Source organism: Aedes albopictus, chromosome 3 (assembly GCF_035046485.1).
Source record: "Aedes albopictus strain Foshan chromosome 3, AalbF5, whole genome shotgun sequence".
Classification (NCBI taxonomy): domain Eukaryota; kingdom Metazoa; phylum Arthropoda; class Insecta; order Diptera; family Culicidae; genus Aedes; species Aedes albopictus.
Genome location: NC_085138.1, coordinates 319,440,166 through 319,461,889, shown reverse-complemented (window position 1 = coordinate 319,461,889; position 21,724 = coordinate 319,440,166). Strand labels below are relative to the sequence as shown.

General features: G+C 43.7%; 3 protein-coding genes across 3 annotated transcripts; 1 reads left to right on the top strand and 2 right to left on the bottom strand.

The window, feature by feature from the left end:
- Positions 1-404: 404 nt before the first annotated feature.
- Positions 405-1,953, bottom strand: LOC115262728 (WD repeat-containing protein 74-like). Its single transcript, XM_029865474.2, has 4 exons — positions 1,749-1,953; positions 1,435-1,663; positions 588-1,358; positions 405-530 (listed from the first exon to the last, which is right to left on the bottom strand). The coding sequence occupies exons 1-4, from the start codon at positions 1,834-1,836 to the stop codon at positions 434-436; spliced, it is 1,185 nt and encodes a 394-aa protein (XP_029721334.2). The 5' UTR covers positions 1,837-1,953; the 3' UTR covers positions 405-433.
- A 154-nt stretch (positions 1,954-2,107) lies between these two features.
- Positions 2,108-3,943, top strand: LOC109413593 (CXXC-type zinc finger protein 1-like). The gene is made up of 4 exons (XM_029865477.2): positions 2,108-2,264; positions 2,327-2,448; positions 2,512-3,567; positions 3,637-3,943. Exons 1-4 carry the CDS (start codon positions 2,232-2,234, stop codon positions 3,860-3,862), a joined length of 1,437 nt encoding a protein of 478 aa, XP_029721337.2. The 5' UTR covers positions 2,108-2,231; the 3' UTR covers positions 3,863-3,943.
- LOC109401251 (DNA-directed RNA polymerase III subunit RPC1-like) lies at positions 3,888-18,848 on the bottom strand. The gene is made up of 9 exons (XM_029865475.2): positions 18,687-18,848; positions 17,665-18,625; positions 17,400-17,606; positions 16,974-17,339; positions 16,009-16,906; positions 15,512-15,947; positions 14,919-15,446; positions 4,288-4,795; positions 3,888-4,227 (listed from the first exon to the last, which is right to left on the bottom strand). The coding sequence occupies exons 1-9, from the start codon at positions 18,728-18,730 to the stop codon at positions 4,039-4,041; spliced, it is 4,137 nt and encodes a 1,378-aa protein (XP_029721335.2). The 5' UTR covers positions 18,731-18,848; the 3' UTR covers positions 3,888-4,038.
- Positions 18,849-21,724: the final 2,876 nt, after the last annotated feature.

Here is a 21,724-nt window from a genome sequence, read left to right as displayed (position 1 = left end):
AATACTTTTGAAACGCCCCTGAATTCAAAGTAATCCAATTAAAACTCCAACAAATTTTGACAGCTCTTGAGCCCTTGAAAGGCTCCTCAAAACCATCCCTTAAAACGCCTCTGGAGCCCCTTGGAACCCCCTTTTTGGGATTCTCTGGGAACTTTCCGAAAACCCTCTTAGCCCAACCTCAAATGTCCAGGAGCAAGACCTGTTTACGCGAACTAGATTCTCTCATTGAAGCCTAAACTTAATTTATGCGTAAATTTTCCTCTTTTTATGCCTTTCTTTAATTTATGCACATTTTTAATTTATGCAGTCCCATTCCATCTGGGGAACGGTTTTCGGGGGAAATTTGTCTATAGGTAATCGTCCATAGCTATTACGGTTTTTCTTTTGTTCTACCAAAGGAAAACTTGTTTTATTGACTTACCTCTCCAAGCTTTTATTTGACCTTCTTTCCTTTCTTCTTGGGTGCTTTCTTCTTCGCTCCCTCATCCTGAACAGTGTCAAGTTTCCTCTTTTTGGAAGCAACTTTATCGCTGAAAAAGAGAAACCTTCAGTATCTTCCACACTTGAATTATAGAAATAAACCTTACCTCACGGTTTGCATTTTAGCAAACATGTCCTCGTATTCCGAATCGACGTCCTCTTCCTTGGCATCCTCGACGAGCACCAAATCATCGTCGTCCTCCTCAGTAACCTGTTCCTTGTAGTCCGTGCACAGTATCTGCGTAGGTTTGGACTTCACGTAGCACTGGTACACCATGGCCGTTTTCTGGGTGTTGTGAGCACGGACATACCTATCCAGGCAGGACGTGAAAATGTAGCTTCCGGTCGAGTCCACATCTATGCTCGTGACCGTTCCGGTAAAACCTTTGTACACGTGAATGTGATCCTTCATGCGACGGATGTCGAAGGCGCGGGCTCCAATGGTTGTCGTTCCGGCGTACAGATACCCGTCGTGACTGGTCAAACAGGTGAAGGACAGCTGGTCATCGTTACCTTCGGGCGGGGCGTAGCCTTGGACTGGGCGACGCTGTTGGCCACGCAAATCGTACACCCGTACGTAACCATGCCGCGAGCAGGATGCCACTGTGTTCTTGTCCAGGAAGACCACATCGTTCTCCCAAACGGGTTGTTCCAGATCCAACATGTCCTTCTTGACGTTTTTCGCGGCGAAATTTACCTTCTGTTGTTCCAGGTCCCAAACTTTAACGATATGTTTAAGTCCCTTTCCACCGGTTACAATCAGGTTGGGGTCCTCCTGGCAAACCCGTAGCTTGCACATATTGTCTCCAGTGGAGAATTCAACCGATTCTGACTTGACGATTTTGACCGTTCCGTCGGAGGTTCCCGCAACGATACAGCTGTTGGAGATGGTTGGGAAAAATGAACCATAAATTTGCTGATCCGAAAAAGCGTTGAACGATTGAAGAATCTTACCCATTAGACCTCCCCAAACCGACGACCTCTCCGCCAACCTCGAAGCTTGAGGTGTTATCCTCACTGTTGCAGTCGAACACCTTCACAAAGTGGTTGGCCCTACCGAGCAGAATTTCCGTTTGCTCCTTGTTGCCAAAAGCCAAGCACGTCACCTTGGACGTTTTATCCAGAACGGAGATTTGCTGCAGATTCGATTGGCGGTACGGCTGATCCTGGAACGGTTCCAACTCTGCCCGGGTGGAAAGGGAATCAAAACATCAACATTAGTGCGCACGTGTTCGCGCCCCACCAAAGGCAAAAATTTGCGGACTTACTTTTGAACGATCCCGTGTGGGTTCCGATGAACAACGTATGTTTTCCCACGTAGGACGCGCATTTGGCGTTGGTTGTTGAAAATTTCATGATTTTTGCACTAAATTTACCGGTAAAATAACTGAAAAACTATTCACAAAATTTCGGTTGAACGAAGTGCGAGCGAAACCGACATTCGCATGCATGCTCTCGTCGTATTTGTAAACAGGATAAAGGCAAAAGAGAAACGTCAAAAAGTGCACTTAGCACCAGGGGAGTGGTTGGTAGCACTTTTCTGCGTAAATCAACTGTGATGTTGCATTAAAGTGCATCGTTGGTGGTGCGCAAAGTTACCCCTTGGCCTTGAACTTTCTCTCAAGAGTGAGAGAAACGTCACTCTCGTTCCAGGTGGCTTCTGTTCCGCACTTTTGACGTGAAATTGCCAGTTTGTAAACAATCGGCACGGAAAATCACAAAAGTTTTTCACGATTTTCGCACGGTTCGCGATGTCGGAACCGAAGAAAAAGAGCAAGAAATCGGTAAGCTACTGGTCGGAATTGGCCACCCGTTGGAAGTTACCAGTTTGGTTTTTTTTTTGCAGAAGGAAGAAATTGCCAAGGAGTTCGATCTGCCGGAGCGGAAGAGCAAGATCGCAACAATCTTGAAACAGGATGGCCAGGCTTACTGCATCTGCAGGTCATCAGACTCGTCCCGGTTTATGATGTAAGTTGTTAAAACAGTTACAATCATTATTACATATTTAATATAACTATTTTTCTTCCTTAGTGGATGCGATGCCTGCGAGGAATGGTATCACGGAGATTGCATCAATGTGACCGAGAAGGAAGCCAAGCACATCAAGCAATATTACTGTCAGCGCTGCAAGGAGGAAGATCCTTCGCTGCAGACGGTATTCCGTTTGGTACCAGTGCAAGCGCCCGCACCCAATGCCGACGAGAAAAAGAAGAAAACTAAAGAGAAGAGTGCCGGCAAATCGGACAAACGATGCGGCCAGTGCGAAGGTTGCAAAACACCCAACTGCGGGCATTGTGATGCTTGTCTTGGGTACCAGGACGGAGGCAGGAAGCAGCGATGTGAAATGCGAGTCTGCACCAATACGGTCAGCAGGAAGAAGGATCGGGAACTGAAATCCGCCTCCAGGAACAAGAAACGGAAGCGATCGCTAACACCGGAAGTGCTGGTAAATCCTGCCCTAGAAGGCGATCGGCAATGCTATGGACCCGGCTGTATCATGACGGCTCGACCACAGTCCAAGTACTGCTCGGACACCTGCGGAATGAAACTGGCAACCACCAGAATCTATCAGGTGCTTCCGCAGAGAATCCAGGAATGGTCACTCAGTCCAGCAATATGCGAGGAGCAGAATAAGAAAGCCCTTGAAGCAATCCGGACTAAGCAGACCATCGTAAGAGCAACCCTCGCCGAACTGGACAAACGTCACGCCGAATTGGATCTGCTGGTGGACCGCGCCAAGAGGTGCACTCTCGATCCGAACGCTCTCGACAGTAACGACGTGGAGGACGAAATGTCCATGTACTGCATAACATGTGGGCACGAAATCCATTCCAAAACGGCCATCCGCCACATGGAGAAGTGCTTCAACAAGTACGAGAGCCAAGCCAGCTTTGGTAGTATTTTCAAAACCCGAATCGAGGGTAATTCGATGTTTTGCGATTTCTATAACCCCGCCAGTAAGACGTACTGCAAACGATTGAGAGTGCTCTGCCCGGAACATTGTAAGGATCCGAAGATTAACGACACGGATGTGTGCGGATGTCCCCTGGTTAAGAATGTGTTCCAATTGACTGGGGAGTTTTGCCGGTAAGTAGAATATCATGTTAGAGCTAAGCTATTGTTAAAGTATCTTCATAATCCATCCATTATCCACAGAGCCCCAAAGAAATCGTGCTTCAAGCACTACGTCTGGGAGAAGATTCGACGGGCGGAAATCGATCTGGAGCGTGTGCGACAGTGGCTGAAAATGGACGAGCTGGTCGAGCAGGAACGCCAGGTTCGCCAAGCGATGGCATCACGCGCCGGAGTTTTGGGCTTGATGCTACACTCAACCTACAACCACGAGATCATGGAGAAACTCTGCAGCGGAAAGCTTCAATGATTGAATACTATTGTATTTTTTTGCGTAGGTTTAGTTTATCTCATCTGAAAACTATCATATATTTCCACATTTTTTCTCATAGTGCTCGTTCATTTCTACATTGTAGGAATAGAAACATCAATATTACAATAAATATTTTCGTATTACTCTAAAAACTAGAACAACGAAGGCCAACGTCACGTGACGTTGAATATCGGTTCAACAACTTCCTCGAGCCGGGTGTCAGTGTGGTTGTGGATTAGTTTGAACAGTCCCGTGCCGATGGCCGCCGGCATTCCTAGAATAATTCGTTCCGAAACTCCATCGATTGAATCTGTTTGGCCGTAGTAAGCCGCATCGAACAGGTGGTCTGCCGTTTTCTCGAACTGCAAATAATACAAAAATTACTCATACTTTCCAGTATCAGATATCAATTTCCAACTTACCGAAGCCAAGTTGAACACGGATTCCCGCATCTTGGCCAACCCGTGGCGGGTGATACCCAGCACCTCACCCCGCGAAGTCATCTGACTGGCCAGCAGCATAATGTGCCGATGGTCCACACTCATACCGTGACCCTCCATGACGTCGGTGATTTCGTTCATGATCGTCGTCCGGGCAGCTTCTATTCCAAGCGTTACGTACACCTCCAGGATGTTGTTGCTTTTGGTGCGGGCACCAACCACTCCGTAGGTTGCCATCACATCGCGCAGGCCGTAACCTTCGACGCACAGTTTGTACGTGGGAGGACCCCGCGAATCATCTACGGCTATAACGGCACGGGACACCTGCGGTAGACCGGCAACCACTACGTTGGGGATGGCTGTGAGCAACCGTTGCAGCTCGGCGTTCAGGGCGTGACTATGCTTCGAGGGATCCGGCCGGATGATGATCAACGAGGGGCCGTAAACTTCAACGTTCTCTTGTTTGAGCTTTAGTTTGGATGTGCAGATTCTGGGGGATTCAAAACGATTTATCAGTATCTAGTTGTATTTTTGTTTGCTTAATGTGATACGCGACACCGTGTTAATTTTGCTATCTTCCGTCTCTTTCATCATCATTACTCTCGAAACTTTGGCGATGCAAATCTCCAGTTCCAGTGAACTGATCTAACTGAAAACTTAGTTGTTCTTCACTTGTGAGCATAAAAATGATCAAATTTTCAGCCCTTTTGATACAGTAGTGATGGGGTATGATGAAGCAACTCGATAGCAGGGACCAATCGTAGTAGTCTGAGTTTTGAATTTGAAAAGAATGTTTAGTTCATATTGAGCACTCGACACCTACGGTTGTCTTTCTTTTACCCTCCAATAGGGGGCTCATAGAAACTCATATTAATGCCTGGCTAATTATTCTATTCTACTCTTTTACCGTTCAACTTCAACAATAAACTCCTTATACACAACGTAACCACAATCTCTCACATCTGCCAATAAATACAGGTCGGACTCGATTATCCGGAGTATCGATTTTTATTTCACTCCGGATAATCGAATTTTCCGGATAATCGAATCGCATATAAAAATAAAATCAAAATTCAAAAACGTATGAAAATATATGTTTTTTATTATTTTATTTTCATGAAGCAGTGGCGTAGCCAGAAATTCGAATAAGGGATCGTCCATAAATTACGTAAAAAAACTTTTTCTTGCTGCTTCCCCTAGTCACACTTTTTATATAAGTTTTCTGAAGTTTTAAAGGGTCATCACAATTTGCTGCATCCCCCCGCCCTCTCAAAATGTGACGTAATTTTTGGACAATGGCGGCTATACACTATGCATTGGAGCGAATCGCCTCTCTTCTCTCTGATCAATATTTCATTTTCACGGATAGCCTCAGTTCAATTGAGGCTATTCGTTCAATGAGGCCGGTGAAGCACTCCCCGTATTTCCTAAGCGAAATACGATCAATTTTGAGTGCTTTATCGAATCAATCATATAATATCACCTTGGTTTGGGTCCCTTCGCATTGCTCGATCCCGGGTAATGAGAAAGCGGACTCGCTCGCTAAGGTGGGCGCTATGGAAGGCGATATTTATGACCGTCATATCGCCTTTAATGATTTTTTTTCGATTGCTCGTCAGCATGCCTTGGCCAGTTGGCAACAAAAATGGGATGCAGGGGAATTGGGCAGGTGGCTACATTCAATTCTCCCACAGGTATCGAAGGATGTGGGTCGAGATTTTATCAAGATAACGTGTCGACTTATGTCCAATCACTACTCTCTGGGATCACATTTCTATCGAATAGGGCTCACCGATAGCAATCGCTGTATCTGTGGTGCAGGCTATCAATACATCAATCATGTCGTGTGGGAATGTCCCGAATACGGTATTGCCAGATCCGATTTATGTGCATCCCTCAGGGCCCGAAGAAAACCAGAAAAGGAAGACATTAGAGATGTGTTAGGAAAACTTGATCTTGAGTACATGAAGCTTGTGTACGACTTTTTGAAACAAGCTGAAGTCTTCGTTTGATACCCCCGTCTTGTTGTTGCACTTGTCCACTTCGTGTCCCCTCGAAAACCGTTTGTTTGTATCGTTACAGGTTGTTTGTCCACTCTACGTTTGACTAGCAGCAACTACGCCACCCCATGCTGCTGAGAGTCAACGATAAGCCGCAACATCCCATCCCTTCCCAAAACATTATTGTTCTCCCTAACCTCGACCAAACCGCGAGTTTTACGGTTCCCCAAAACTAACCTAGCAAATAAGTCAAAAGTATGAAATTGTAAGAAAAAGTTTCAAATGAATTCGGCTCCGTTATGCCAAAATGGCGCATGAGCCTCAAATAAATGATTAAGTAAAAAAAATTTTTGGACATTCCCTTTGTATGCTGCACTGAAAAATATTTTAACCCAGGGAATAAGTTTAAAAACTCAAATTTGGCTAAACAGCTTTTAGTTTTTACTCAGCATTGGGTTGTTTTCCAATGAGAGTATATTACAGGTGAGGAAGAAGATCAATTGCAATGGTATTAGTGACTGCTTCGGAAAGTAAACATTCGAGGTGACCTTGGTGACGTCACTATTTGAAACGATACAGAGAGAACTATGGAGTTAATATAGAAAATGCAAGTTTTAGATTGAAATTTAAACTTTTTGACTAATAAATGAAACGAAAAGTATTCGATGTATTTATTGAGCACTTCACAACTGATTTGGACCGAACCTGTAGCTGTTATAAGGGCAGGTTGGGTAATAAAATTGCGGCAATTTCAAAGTTGGGGGCAGTTGAATAAATCTTCAGAAAAATACTACTTACCCAATTAAATGCAATTTTATTGCCATAATTATTATACTCTCATTGGGTTCTGGGTTCGGGAAACAAAACATAAACAGTAAGAGGCCATCCATTAAGTACGTCACAGAAAAGCCCGTATGAAAATTTTCAATTTTAGCCTGACGTACTAAATGGATGTTCCCTAAAGAAGGCATGGTTGAGGGAAGGGGGTATGATTTGTGTAAATTGGAGAAAATGTTGAGGGACGAGAAAAAAACTTTTGAAGTGAATGGGGCTGTAGTATTGTCGTCGCGGTTGAAACCCGAAGTTTCCCCACACGCGACATTCGAGTGTTCTCCAATTCCATACGTGAGTCCCAACGTAGGACGTAATACACTGGCCCTCTGTCCAGCGTACTTTGCCCGACATACGTCCGACGCACGTTTTGTAAGAAAAATCGATTTTCGCGTGTTAAAAATTCCGATTTTCAACTGTACGAACAATATGATTAATTCAGCGTTAATTTGAGTGTTCTAATCTAGAAACAGCCTCTTTCGTGTGTCTATAATACACACGATACTGAGAGCAGTGATGCCAACCCAACAAACATTTTGGTCAAACTCCTGAAGGAATATAAAATGTCCTCTGATTCTCAAGTCTACCCCCATATTTTAATTGGCATCCAAAAAGAAGTAGCTGCTTTTGCTGGTCATTTGCTTCTTTGGCATCAATGATGTAGGAGTTGAGCGAAAATTATTAAAATTCGTGAAAGCCTAATGTATCCTGAAAACTAGCTTTTCGGGAGCAATCATGCTTTGGACCTCTTAATTTCAATGGATTTGGCTGAAGTTTTGACTAGTCACTTCTTTTTGGGTGCCAATCAAAATAAGGGGATGGACTTGAGAATCAGAGAACATTTTTAAAAAATTGGACAAGTCTAATTAAAAACTTCCTGGAGAAATCTTCAAAAGAATTCTGAAAAATATCCGGAAGAATTCATGCAAGAAATCCTGTAGAAAGTAACGAAGAAAAATATCTGGAGGAATCCCTGAAAGAATCCTAGGAGAAATTTCTGCATGAATACCTAAAGGAATCCTCAAGGACTTCTGGTGGAATATCAACAGAAAATTCCGGAGGAAACTTTAAGAAATTCCTGTAGAAAGTCCCATAAGAATCCTATAAATAATTCCTAGAAAAAAACGTAGATCCACCTGTGGGTGTTTAAAGTACAACTACAAAAATCCGCGTAAGAATTTCAGTATAAAATCCTGATGGAATCCCAACAAGAATTTCCCGAAAAATTTTCGTAAAATCTCCTCGGGAAATATCTGGCGGAATTCCAGCAGGGACTGCTTGAGGAATCTTAGCAGAAATTCTCAAAGGAGTCTCAGGATGAATTCTTGGAGGAATAAATCTCTGAATGGTGTCCCCTTGAGAGAAAATTTGGAGAAATCCCAGAAACACTATCTGAAGGAATGCCAGCAATCATTTTTTGAAAATTTCCTGGATGATTCACGGCATGTTTTGAAAACAGATGCAAAATTTAGCGTTTTCTCGCTGAGAAGAGATTTAAAATTTTTTGGCCCCTTTCAAATATAACGCGAGATTTTTTTGTTACGTAATTTGTATTTGACGCCAAAAAATATCAACTGAATTTGAGGTACACTGCAAAATACTGGACATGTAAAATGTTAATGCTGAGTGTAAAACATTTCAATTTTCTCGTTAAAAGAGGCTAACATAATCGGATCAAAAAGCCGACAAAATCGGAGGAAAACGAAATCGGGGGCTTCCAAAGTTGTGTCAGCACAATGTTATAATGCTTGATTATGTCAAATTTTATCATTGAAATAAAAAAAAATATCACCATAAAATACTCCGGATAATCGAGTCTAAAATTCCGGATAATCGAATTCCGGATAATCGAGTCTCCGGATAATCGAGTCCGACCTGTACAGTGTATCAAACAATTGTCCGTACAGCAATTTTTTTTGTCAAAATATTTTTTCCATCAAATGTTTATAACTTTTTTATACGTCAATCAAAACCGCTGAAATTTTAACCAATCATAAACCATATATTGCAGCTCCATTGGTAAAATTTTGAGAGAGATCGAATAAGCTTTCTGAAAGTTATAGAACTTTTACTAAAACTTATAAAATTTTTGAACACATTTTTAAAACATTATATCTCAATATGTAGTCGATGAAACTTTTTCAATCTTTTTTGTGTTACAACTTATACCTAAAGCTTTCATATGCAGCTTCGTTTGAGGTTTTATATTCACTACAAAAAATATGAAAAATTTGCTAATGTAGTTGACGGTATTCAAAAAATTACCATATTTTGAACATATAATCTGCCAAACGTTTTCTACCAATAAAAGTGCATTAACTGAACGAAAAATGCATAGGACCTACTCTTCATATGTTGTTTAGTAGGTCCTGTATAAATATATTACATTAAGAGAGTTTAAAAAAGTTGAAAACACTTGGCACTTTTATTGATCAAAATATGTTAAATTTCCGAATAATACTCTGAATATATACAGATTTTTAATATTTTTCTTATAAGTTTTATTAATCTTATAAGTTTTAGTAAAAGTTCTATAACTTTCAGAAAACTTATTCGATCTCGCTCAAAATTTTACCAATGGAGCTGCAATATATGGTTTATGATATTTATGATATTATGATATTACATATTGGTTGGTTTATATATAACGACATCGTTCCGATCTAGACGGGTAATTGAACCAAACCGTGCTGCCAGCTCGCTCGGTTCTTCACAACATTCGTCTCAAGCAACTCACTTGACTTGAATGAAAGTTGAACATGTTGAATTTTTTCATTCAAGTCAAATGAATTCATCTCACTTGCTTCATCCAAACCCACGATTCACCTGAGTTAAATTCATGCCATCTGTCAAATAAGATGGATTCAATTCAGTTTGCTGTAGTAACACTAGCTTCAACTGAGATGAATTCAAGTGGGCATTCAAGTCGCTTTCCTAGTCTGAACACGTCATGCAAATAGTTTTTTAAGTGAGATGCTCGTTTCACTTGAATAATGTGAACCAGGCATGCGGGAAGTTCTATTCAGTTTCATTTTTTTATAGTTCGGTGTTATTAAATTTAATATGTACATTTACCTATCAGAGATTTGGTTTACCTTTCAGCTAAAATCTCAGATTGTCTTAAAGCTATTATAACATATGTAATAAAGGAAAGACTGCCTCAACCAAGGCCTCGACAAGCAAGTTTGCTGACATCACACAGAAAGTACTGAATCATCGCGTGACTCGTTCGAGGCCTGTATCGATGGTGTTGACCCGCCTGTAGATATAGTCGATTAAGTACCAGAGATTCGAGTTGTGAACCTTTTTGATCAGCTTGTTCTATTTCAGATGTAAAAACATGAAGCATGCAAAAGCAGATTGTGTATATTTGACAAATTAGGAGATTGTGAAAAAAAAAATTACACTTGATTTTGGTGAGATACGAACCTACGACTCCGTATTGTTAGTTCGGCGCTTTGACCAACTAAGTCATGGAACAAGTTACGATTCTGCGGATTAGAAAGTCAAACTGGATTCAAGGTGCCACTCCAATCTGGTCCATCTTTCACAACTCGTAACTCCTTTCGACTTTAAATATCTATCTCTGGTACTGTAGATGAACATTGGTTCACGCTAACGCCGCTCAGCACTAAAGTGCATAATTTCCAGACTACACCAAAAATGTGTAACCCTTCCCCGAATTCCATCACCCCGAAAACCATCTCCCCGAATACCAATACCCCGAATGGTCCAGTACCCCGAATTCCAATACCCCGAATACCATTACCCCGAATAGTTCATTTCCCCGAATACCATTACCCCGAATAGTCCATTTCCCCGAATAGCTCATTTCCCCGAATGTCATTTTCTCGAATAGATTATTATCCTGAAAAGTAGTTTCCAATAGTTATTGTCAGAGGAAACTTATGTCTGTGGGAATTGGTTCAAATTTTCATTAGAAATTTTTCCTTCTTTTGTGCATAGGCTATTCTTTCTAGACTTAGGCGTTAATAATAAGATAATGATGTGGAGCAAATGCATGAAATATAGATTTTTCCTTCTTTTATCATAGGTTGTTCTTTCGTCTTATATTGTTATAGTGATAAGTACTTGGCGAATTGCACACAGTCCATGGAACAAAGTCGAAAGCCTTGTCACAAAGCACAGTTTGAGTTAACTAAAGCAGCAGTATTATATGAAATTGTCACCTACTTATCACACAGTACTGCTTTTGATATATATTAAAAATGAAATATTGCTTTATATCCTCAGTATTCCCAGGTCAGAAAGAATAGCACTTGAACAAAAGAAGGAAAAATATCTGAAATTAAGTTTCATACTATTTGCAATCAATGTCAGTGCAGTTCCAGTTACGAATATTTGGTGGAAACGGTGTCAGGCCATTCGCCCGAAGGTCATTAGGCCGAAGACCATTCGGCCGAAGGTCATTAGGCCGAAGGCCATTCGGCCGAAAGTCATTAGGCCGAAGGTCATTAGGCCGAATGGTCATTAGGCCGAATGGTCATTAGGCCGAATGGTCATCAGGCCGAATGGTCATTGGGTCTTCTTCTTGCCGTTACGTCCCCACTGAGACAAAGCCTGCTTCTCAGCTTATTAACTGAGAGCTTCCTCTGCAAATGACCATTTTGCATGTGTGTATCGTGTGACAGGCACGAAGATACTTTATTGATGCTGAATCTACTGATATTTTACCCATGAATTTTTTCTTCTTTTAAATATAGGCTGTTCTTTCTAGTATCATTGCTGAAATAGTTTTTGGCGCTGAAACTGCTGATATTCAATTCATAAATTTTTCCTTCTTTAAAACATAGGCTATTCTTTCTAGTTCCATTGTTAAACTAGTTTTTGTCAAAAATTGTTGGAAAAGGTAAAAACAACGGCTAACTTTCAATTCGTCCTGATGACCATTCGGCCTAATGACCATTCGGCCTAATGACCATTCGGCCTAATGACCATTCGGCCTAATGACCTTCGGCCTAATGGCCTTCGGCCTAATGACCTTCGGCCTAATGACCCAGCATCATTGCATTCGGGGTAATGTGTCATTCGGGAAAACGGTTTTCGGGGTAATGTGTCATTCGGGGTAATGGTTTTCGGGGTAATGTGTCATTCGGGGTAACGACCTATTCGGGGTAATGGCTTTCGGGGTATTGGTTTTCGGGGTAATGGTATTCGGGGAACTGTTATAGGATCCACAAAATCAGTTCCTGTGTCCGCAAAATCGTAAAATTCGCAAAAAAAATTGTACAGCGATCTAGCTAGGTTTACTAGTGACCTTAGAAAACAAAAAAAAAATATCGACATTTCGCATCTAGACGAGTGTACGAGCTGTTTTTGAGAATGTGTAACTGTAACACATTTTTGTGTGGTCTGGAAATTATGCACTTATGAGTAGGGCTTACACATTTTAGTGCTGAGCGGTTTTACTGTGTTGGATGATACACTTGACCACCAGCAGTTTGTTTTTAATGCGCAGTTTCGACCGTCGGTTCAGCGTCAGTGCACTTCTTCTCCGTGACGTAAGGTTCTCACTGGGATAAAGCTTTCTACTTAGCTTGGTGTTTTATAAGCTCTTCCACAGTAATTAACTGAGAGCATCCACTGCCAATGATCATTTTGCATGTGCACACAATATGCACTATACTACGAAGGAAGTCAAGAAAATGTCCTTTACGAAAAGTTCCTCCACCGACCGGGAATCGAACCCATCACCCTCAACATGGTCTTGCTGAGTACGCACGCCTTTACATCTGTGACTATATGGGCCCGAGAGTACACAGCGCTTTGGTAGACCGATCAATCTTTCTGGCGACGTAGTTCACGACAGTCGGGGATTCTACGCATAGATACAGCAGCCGCTGTGATGATCACGATGATTTTACTGATCCAATCTGCCGTGACTTTCACATCAACTTTTCAAACAAAGGTGCTCCAGTTTGCATTGTCGAAGCAGCGGTGGCGTTTGCTGTCGGGGCTACCGGATTCTCGCCGTCAATTTGGGAAGGTTGTAGTTAGGTGGTTCTAAGACAGTTAAACGTGTATTTTCAGCATCGACATCTGCACCAGGTTATTTGAGGTCACCTAATTCAAGGTGGAAAGCCAGTGGGAGTGGGAATCTTCAAAGCGGGGACATAGAAGTTCGTTAAGTCATACTTTTGGCGAAGAGTTCTTCTTGATTTTTTGGCTCTGGTGCAGTTCCCCATCCTGTGCCACATGTTCATGTCGTCCACCAGAAAGATCGGTTCGCCGACGCTGTATGTACCTTGATTGGCTACAAAGTAGCTTTACTGTAACGCCGAGCGTATAGTACTGTATACCAATGAGAGTCTAATTGGCACAACTCGTGATTCATTCGTCTGTGCACACTCCATTTTATTGTTTCCCACCGAGAAATGTCCGCAGCACTTTGCGCTCAAAAAATCCGAAAGCTTTTCGGTCTACCTCCTTGAAAGGCCACGCCTCGTAACCGTAGGGGACAACCGGAAGAATCAGCGTCTTATATAGAGCGAATTACGTTTGCGTTTACAAGTTAAGGGACTTAAACTGGTTACGCAATTTGTAAAGGCCCTATTCATAGCTGCAGCATTCATAGCCTATTTATATAGTCATAGCCAGGCCCTATTCATAGCATCCTCATCCATCACTACTTCAGCACTAACACCACTAGGTCTGTCTTTTTCTCTACCCACTATCATGTACTTCGTCTTGGTGGAGTTAATCGTCTAGCGTATCATCAATGCCTTTCTTTTCAGAGGAGCATGTACTTCTTTCACTACCCTACGATGGATGCCGCTGAGATCAATATCGTCCGCAAAGCCGAGGAGCATGTGCGACCGTATGATGATAGTGCCATTCCTCTGCACGCTCGGCTGTATCAAATGCTGTATCACGTTATCTTACGTCATAAAAGTGGCCACTACCCCAGGGATGGCATCCGGCCAGTCTCGATCTCCTCTCACAATAGTGTATCTTTCGTGGTGCATTGAGTGTTCGAGCTGCAGCCAGGTTCCCGTGATTACAGCGATGTCGATTTTGTGGTAGTGGAGAAATTCTTCAACCTTGCTGAGGATGCAACGGCAGTTCCAATTCACCACCCCGAGGAATTGCATTTTCTTGGATTGGCAATTCCAAAGACTCGCGAAGAGCTCACTAGCGAGGCCCAAGAAATCCTCAACGGTAAACAAGTTCTTCGACAAATCGGGCTGAGGGAAATGGGCGACTTAAGAATTCGAAAGATTCGATCAGATATCCATCTAGTCTACTGGAAGCAGGCACAGGAACTGTTGAAACCTTCACTGTAAGGTCATCGAGGGAAGTTAAGGAAATCATCCAACTGATAAATACAACAAAGCAGCAGGTAAGGATGGTATTGTAAATGAATAGGCTTACAATTGGAACGATAAAACCTCCGAGCGATGCTGTCAGCTACTACTTAACGCAAAATAGTTCGTGGAAAGTTATTAGGCTAGCTACGTTGACAGCCGGTCGGCCAGATCTTCACCTAATGACTTATCACCCAAAAATGCCATAAATAATAGGTTCCAACGCATTACCTGTTCGCTACTTAAAGATTGTGATCGATAGAGATCCGGATGGTACAAGACGACGAGGATCACAGCGAACAAGATGAGCTGATCAGATCTACAAGGATTTGGCGAGCGCAGAACGTTTACAAGATAGGAAGGAAGCAACTACGAATCGAGTTGTTTTACTACCTATGCAAAGGTGTTGTACTGAATAAATGGAATCCGTTTAATGGACATCGGAAAGAATACTCACGAGTATCGAATTGTCTCCGCGTTGACCTCCAACCCCAGCACCCGGATTCGGTCCAAATCCAGCTTGATCAGCAGGAAACAGTCATCCGACTTGTACGCCTCCTCGATGTACGACGAAATCTCACCGAGTGTCGTTTTCTCAATCCTGGCCTTCACCTTCCGGGCAAACTCCATGCTGGTGTTGTCTTCGATTTCCGCCGTGATAATCGGAGTGGAAATCGCCTTGGTGGCGTTGATAATCTCCACAATACGCGGCACACCCTGGGTGATGTTCATCGACGCGACACCGGCAAAATGGAACGTTTTAAGCGTCATCTGGGTACCGGGTTCACCGATACTTTGGGCGGCCAGCGCTCCGACGGCCGTTCCCGGCTCGGTGACTGCTTTGTTGTACTTGTTGCGCACCTGGGTGAGGAACGCTTCCAGCTGACCTCGGGTAGTTCGTTCGACCTCGAGGGTCACTTTCGAGCAGTGACGGTAGCGCTTTTGAATCTTGTCCAGTCTTTGACCGAATTTGGACAGGAAATCGCTGGAATTGAGAGAAAGTTAGGATGATTTTTTTTTGGGGGAACGGTACATGGATCATATACTAACAGGCATTCATTCCGGAAATCAACTCGACAGTCTTCGAAATCTGACTTTTTGAGAATTTCCTCAGCTACCGGAACGATTTCGTTACCGCTGAGTGGAGCTTCATTCCGGCATGGATACACACTGCGAACGTGCATAAACTGCCGATCGATGTCCACCGGTTTGTTCTTGATCTCCATGTACACGGGATCCAGCCCATCCGCACCGTAGGTGAATTCGACGACTTCGCCAATTGCGTTCCGGACGGTGCCATCGTATTGAACGACCAGATCCTCCAGACATTTGACCAACCGTCGCTGCAGGTAACCGGTTTCGGCCGTTTTGACAGCCGTATCGACCAGACCTTCACGACCGGCCATGGTGTGGAAGAAGAACTCGGTCGGCGTGAGACCCGAGTAGAAACTATTCTGGACAAAGCCTCGGGCCGCTGGGATTTTCGCTGAAATAGTAGGTTTTTGATTAGAAAATGTGTAGAATAAAATTGAAACACAGCTACTTACAGAATTTCTCGAAATGGGGCAGAGCACGATCCTCAAACCCGTTCGGAACTCGCTTGCCGTTGATGGCCTGCTGTCCGACGCAAGCAATCATCTGCGAAATGTTAATATTCGATCCCTTCGAACCGGATTGGGCCATAATCAGAGCACTGTTGGTCGGATGCAATTCTCGGAAGCACGCCTTCGCGGCCAGTTCTCGAATGCTGGACAATTCCTTCAACATAACCGCTTCCAGTGTTTGCTCGGCCGTACAACCCGGCTGACATTGCAGGGTTCCCTTCTTCATTTCGGCTATGTACTCGTCACACCGACGGTAACCATTTTCCAGCAGCTTCTGCTTCTCTTCCAGAAGTTTTCGACTGGGAGTCACATCACCGATACCAAACGAGAACCCATGGTTCATCATGAAGTACGAAGCCATACGAGCCAGACGCCACATAGAACGAATGGCGTATTCTTCGCCGAAATCTCTGAGAATCACATAAAAAATGCAGTTTTTGGTACCGGAACCCATCGTTCCCTTGTCCATGGCACCGCACATGAGTTGCGAATTCCGGATCACGACCCAGGAGTCCTTGACGCACATGTCCTTACCGGCTGTGTAGTTACGACCCTTGGTGGACAGATTGGCATTTACTATGCAGTCCTTGTTCGGCTTGAGGATCAAGCTAAAAATCTGCTTCCCTGTCCACATTTTGCGCGGTTTGATGATGGCCGGTTTGGGAAGATCGATCTCCATGTTGGCGTCCGGACCAGAGAGCATACAAGCGGCCAGCTGCATCACCTGTTCTCGGGTGAGGAACTGATCCTTTTGTGTCAGGAGGTAACCTCCGGTAATAAAATCCTGGGTGGCAGCAATCAGTAGCTCACCGTTACGAGGCGTTACCAGATTGGATTTGTTCTGGAAAGAGAAAATTTTCATCGATGATATTAGGGGATTTGGGGATAAAGAAAACTGTTCAACTCACCCCCATCAGCACCAAAGCTTCAGCTCGGGCCTCTTCCGTCTGCGGTAGATGCAAGTTCATTTCATCTCCGTCGAAATCGGCATTGTACGGCGTACAGGCACACTCATTGAAGCGGAACGTACGCTGCGGTTGCACCTTGGCCACGTGACACATGATACTGAGCTTGTGCAAACTGGGCTGACGATTGAACAGCACCACGTCACCGTCCATCAGGTGGCGCTCTACGATGTCTCCGCATTTCAGATCCTGAGCCACTTTGTCCCGATTACCGTAGGCCAAATACTTCTTGAAAGCACTGCCCTTCTGTTGGACGTAGTTAGCGCCGGGATGCTTCTCGGTTCCGTTTTTAATCAACTGGCGCATTTTCTGAAAGGAAAACGTGTCTATTGTTACTGGTTCAAGTTAGGGAAAGTTGGTCGGTCTCACATTGATGTTGGCCGTGTTCACTCGCTCCGGGAATGTGAGAATCTTAGCCACCCGATCGGGCACTCCCACCTGATGAATCATCAAATTGGGATCCGGCGATATAACGGTACGGGCGGAGAAATCAACTCGCTTGCCGGACAGATTACCTCGGAACCGACCCTGTTTGCCCTTCAAACGCTGCACAATGCCGCGTGTCGGCTTTTTGGGCTGAAATAACAAGATATTAGGCTAGATATGTTTGGACATAAATGCCTTGAAAACGTACCATCAGTGATAACGGAATTCCGGACAGCTCACTATTGAAGTACAGTGCACAGTGCAACTGCAAGTAATCCCAGTCCTCCTGAATCAACTCGATCTTTCCACCGGACATCATATGCTTGGCAATGACATCACTAATCAGCAAAATCTCACTCTGCTTCATCGTCAAATCATCCTCCGTGGTGCCGGCCTTGACCTCGGAAACCACCGACGGTCGAATGCAAACCGGCGGAACAAACACCCGTGTCACAATCAGATCCGCCGGATTCGACTCCGGCGAGGTCATTCCCAGCAAAGGAATGTCGCTTTTGGGTATGTTCTTAAACAAATCCAGCACCTCGACCGGATTCAGCTCCTTCATCAGCGACGATGGCCCGATCGTCTGCGACAGCTCCCGGTTTCCCTCGATGGCCCCCATCATCACTTCCAATGCGTTGGTCACCAAAGGATCCGTCGCCTTCTTGCCACGGAACGGCTCGTGAACGATCTTCATCAGACCAGCCCCTTTCTTGACCGGTCCATTCAGGCTGCCGCAGTATGGACACTTGGTGTTCTTCTTTGCCTTCTTGAGCACCTGACTGTGAATCGATTTCTTCGCCAGGTACGAGAGATTTGGATTCATCAACCGGACACTGAATTGTTTCTTCTCATCCTCCTTCAGCATTACCCGAGAGCAAACCTTACAAATCGATTGCAGAATCGTTATAGTCGCTCGGAAGTGCCCTACGTGGAACACCGGCAGCGCCAAGTCAATATAACCAAAGTGGCCAACGCAATCGTTTAGGCCCTTCTTGCAGGTGTCGCACGTTGCGTCCTTCTGGCTGACACCCATCCGGCGGTCCAGCACACCGTACGTAACCGGCGTCCGGTTGGCATCCTGATTGTATAGGTTCTTCGCCACAACATGCAGGTGCGCCTCCTGCTGAATCAACTCCGCACTGTCGATGCCGAAAGAAACGTGGGAGCTGCAACCAACCAAAACAGCGGTAAAAAAATGTGTTAATTTCGTTATTTCTCTGTACTTACATCTTTTTGATGACATCTGCCTCGCGGAACTGTTCTTTCGGCATGGTTTTATCGAGTTTTAAACCGATTTAACATACAAATTCTGATGAAATTTGTCCAAAATTACTCTGCACTAAAAATCACAACTTTTTTTTTCGGTAGTCCGGCTGCCTTTTGACGTTTTTCTGCGCATCCTTTTTCGCGTGCTCGTGGTTTCAGAGACTTGGAACAGAATATGTTTATCAACACGTGATAAGTGAGGTTAGCCCTCTATTTAGTATGGACGCCAACCAACGATCAACTGTGGGAGTATAGTAAATTTAGCGTAACATTTGAAAAAGTCATAGTTACAGTATAGACGTTCGGTCGGTGCAAACGGTTTAACCACCGACGAACCGACGTGACAGTGGCGATTCAAAACTGCCCCCCCCCCCAAATTTAACGGTCGACCAGTGAAGCGAGTGATCGCTTCTGTCAAATCAGCGCAGATGCGAACCGTTTCCTATATGAACACACGGGGGTTTGGTGTCGAGCTATGCAATCATCGCGAGCCGTTATAGAGGTGGCGATAGTGTTAAGCTATTTTTCATCATGGCGTCGCGGACAACAAATTTGAATTTACATATTTGTTCTAGCTGTCACGTCGGTTCGTCGGTGGTTTAACTGCAATGGTTTTTTACTGCAAGTCCGGTAAGTGCAACAAATTTGCAGTTTATCGCACCGCTATACGTCATAACGGGGCGCGAAGTTAGCCCAAATGAACAATCAAATGAATTTTTCGTTCATTTTACGTCAATGAATTAACCACCGGCTGTTTTCCTACTCTCCGCATCGACCAATGTGGAGCTAGCTTCTATGCGCGAAAAATCGCTAAAAGTAAATCGCAAAAATATTGTATGGCGAATAGCATCTAAAGGCAAATTTATCGAAGTGGAATACATTATTCCACAGAGAACAGACATCCAAGTCCAGTTCCGAAACTGTGTAAGGAATTTAACGGCCATTTGAAATCGGCAACACAAGTGGCAATAGCGTGGCGCTGCAATCGGTTAATTTCCCATACTAATTTATTCACCACTTGAAATGTTTCAATTCACCACTGACTGTGGCAATATGGTGTTTGGTGGCGTTAGTGTTGTCATCGTGTACTGGTTTGCAACCTTACTCAAGTAAAGATTCAAATCTTTACCACTCCTTACACAACCTTCCGAATGAAATTTGTTCTAGCCTAGATGTCTGTTCTCTGTGATTATTCGCAAAAAAATATTTGGTAGTGCCCAGTGCCGAATATATATCGACGAAAAATCAAACCGTCATTTTGACATTTGCTTTTGCGGCGTGTGAGAGAAGGAGACCGAATGTTAAAATTCATCATACCCTCTCACTCATTTGAAATTCGAACTTGCCAGCTTTGACAGCTTGATTGTTCTTGTTTGACATCGGCTTCAGTGCAGACGCGAGCGGCCATTATTTATTATTTAACAAGTCAGTCAAAGTGCTTTCTCGTTTGAATTCTAAAATTCAGTAACAAATTTTGAAAACGACGTATAATCAATGCTACACCATTGATTATACGTCGTTTTCAAAATTTGTTACTGAATTGTTCTTGTTCTGCATCCTGTTGATTTGCATGAGGTGTCGTTCAAACCAACGGAAGTAGACGGTACAGTAAACTTTTTCCATGTCCCTAATAAACCAACACCGTACACGGATCGTAATGTAGATGGTTTAACAATACAGTAGACGTTCGATAACTGCAACATGTTTACGTTTCACTTAGCGAACGAAAATTCGATAACTGCAACGCCTGACAGTGTCAACAAGCCGTCAATTGACGTAAAATGATCGAAAAATTCATTCGACTGTTCATTAGGGCTAACATGGCGCACCATTTTGACGTTTGGCGGTGCGATAACTGCAAATTTGTTGCACTTACCGGACTTGCAGTTAGAAAGCATTGCAGTTAAACCGTTTGCACCGACCGAACTTCTACTGTACCACATACTGTTTGAGATGAATCCCGAATGGATGGTTAGGCACGTCTTTATGGTTTATGCGGGGTGGCAGCAGCGTGCACGGTACTTGTACCTTCGAACTCTCGAATATCATTCCCCTTGGACAAGGATTAAAAGCAGTGAAGAAAATTGTCAGACAAAAGAGGCACACAACAAGCAACAAAGAAGGCGCGATGATCACTCTTTATCCCTACTGGTAACAGATAATTTCAATTCGTGAATAATCAATTATTACTAACCCAAAGTCGAAGCTGTTTGATGATAGATCTTCAGCAGAGTTGCAGTGTTTACCGATTCTAAGTTACCGTTCGAAAAACGCAATGAAAGGCTTAAAAATCTCTGAACTCGTGGTGTACGATGTTTATCCTATTATTTTCAAGTTGAGACAAACTTATGTCGCATTGGGTGGATTGTCGCAACAAATACAGGTTGCGACATTGTCATTATTGTTGCGCGATGGTTGAATCACAGACAAACAGACGTTTCACTTGGAACAAATTGATATAAAAATCATCGTCACGAAAACATAATCGCCCAATGCTAACCAGGCTGTGTTACGCAAATCACTCAGTAGGTGGCAGTAGTGAGCAAACGTCAAACAGGAGCAAAAACGATGCGAGCGCCGTGACCGAGCGATTTGCGAACTACAAAATATTTGAACTAACCGTTAAAAAGGGTAACGATGAGATTGAGTAGAGTGAGACGTCTGTTTGTCTGTGGTTGAATTTTGATTCACTGATAAGGGCTGTTTGCAGTTCAGAAGGAATTTCTCGGCCTATCTTGATGCATGGGAAAATCCTTGCCTGAATCGCCCAAGAAACCGTTTTTCTTCCATCGCAGTACGCAGTTGCGAAGAAATGACAATTCAAATGGCAGTCACCGTAGAAAGTTTCCGCCAGGAATCGCTCAAGAAGTTTCTTGAGCGATTCCTTTTGAACTCGAAACAGCGCTTTAAGAGCCGATGCACACGGGCGGCGCGTCTACGCAGCGTGCACGCAAGTGCGTCCTGAGTTACACACAATCAAATGGGAGGATGCACACTCA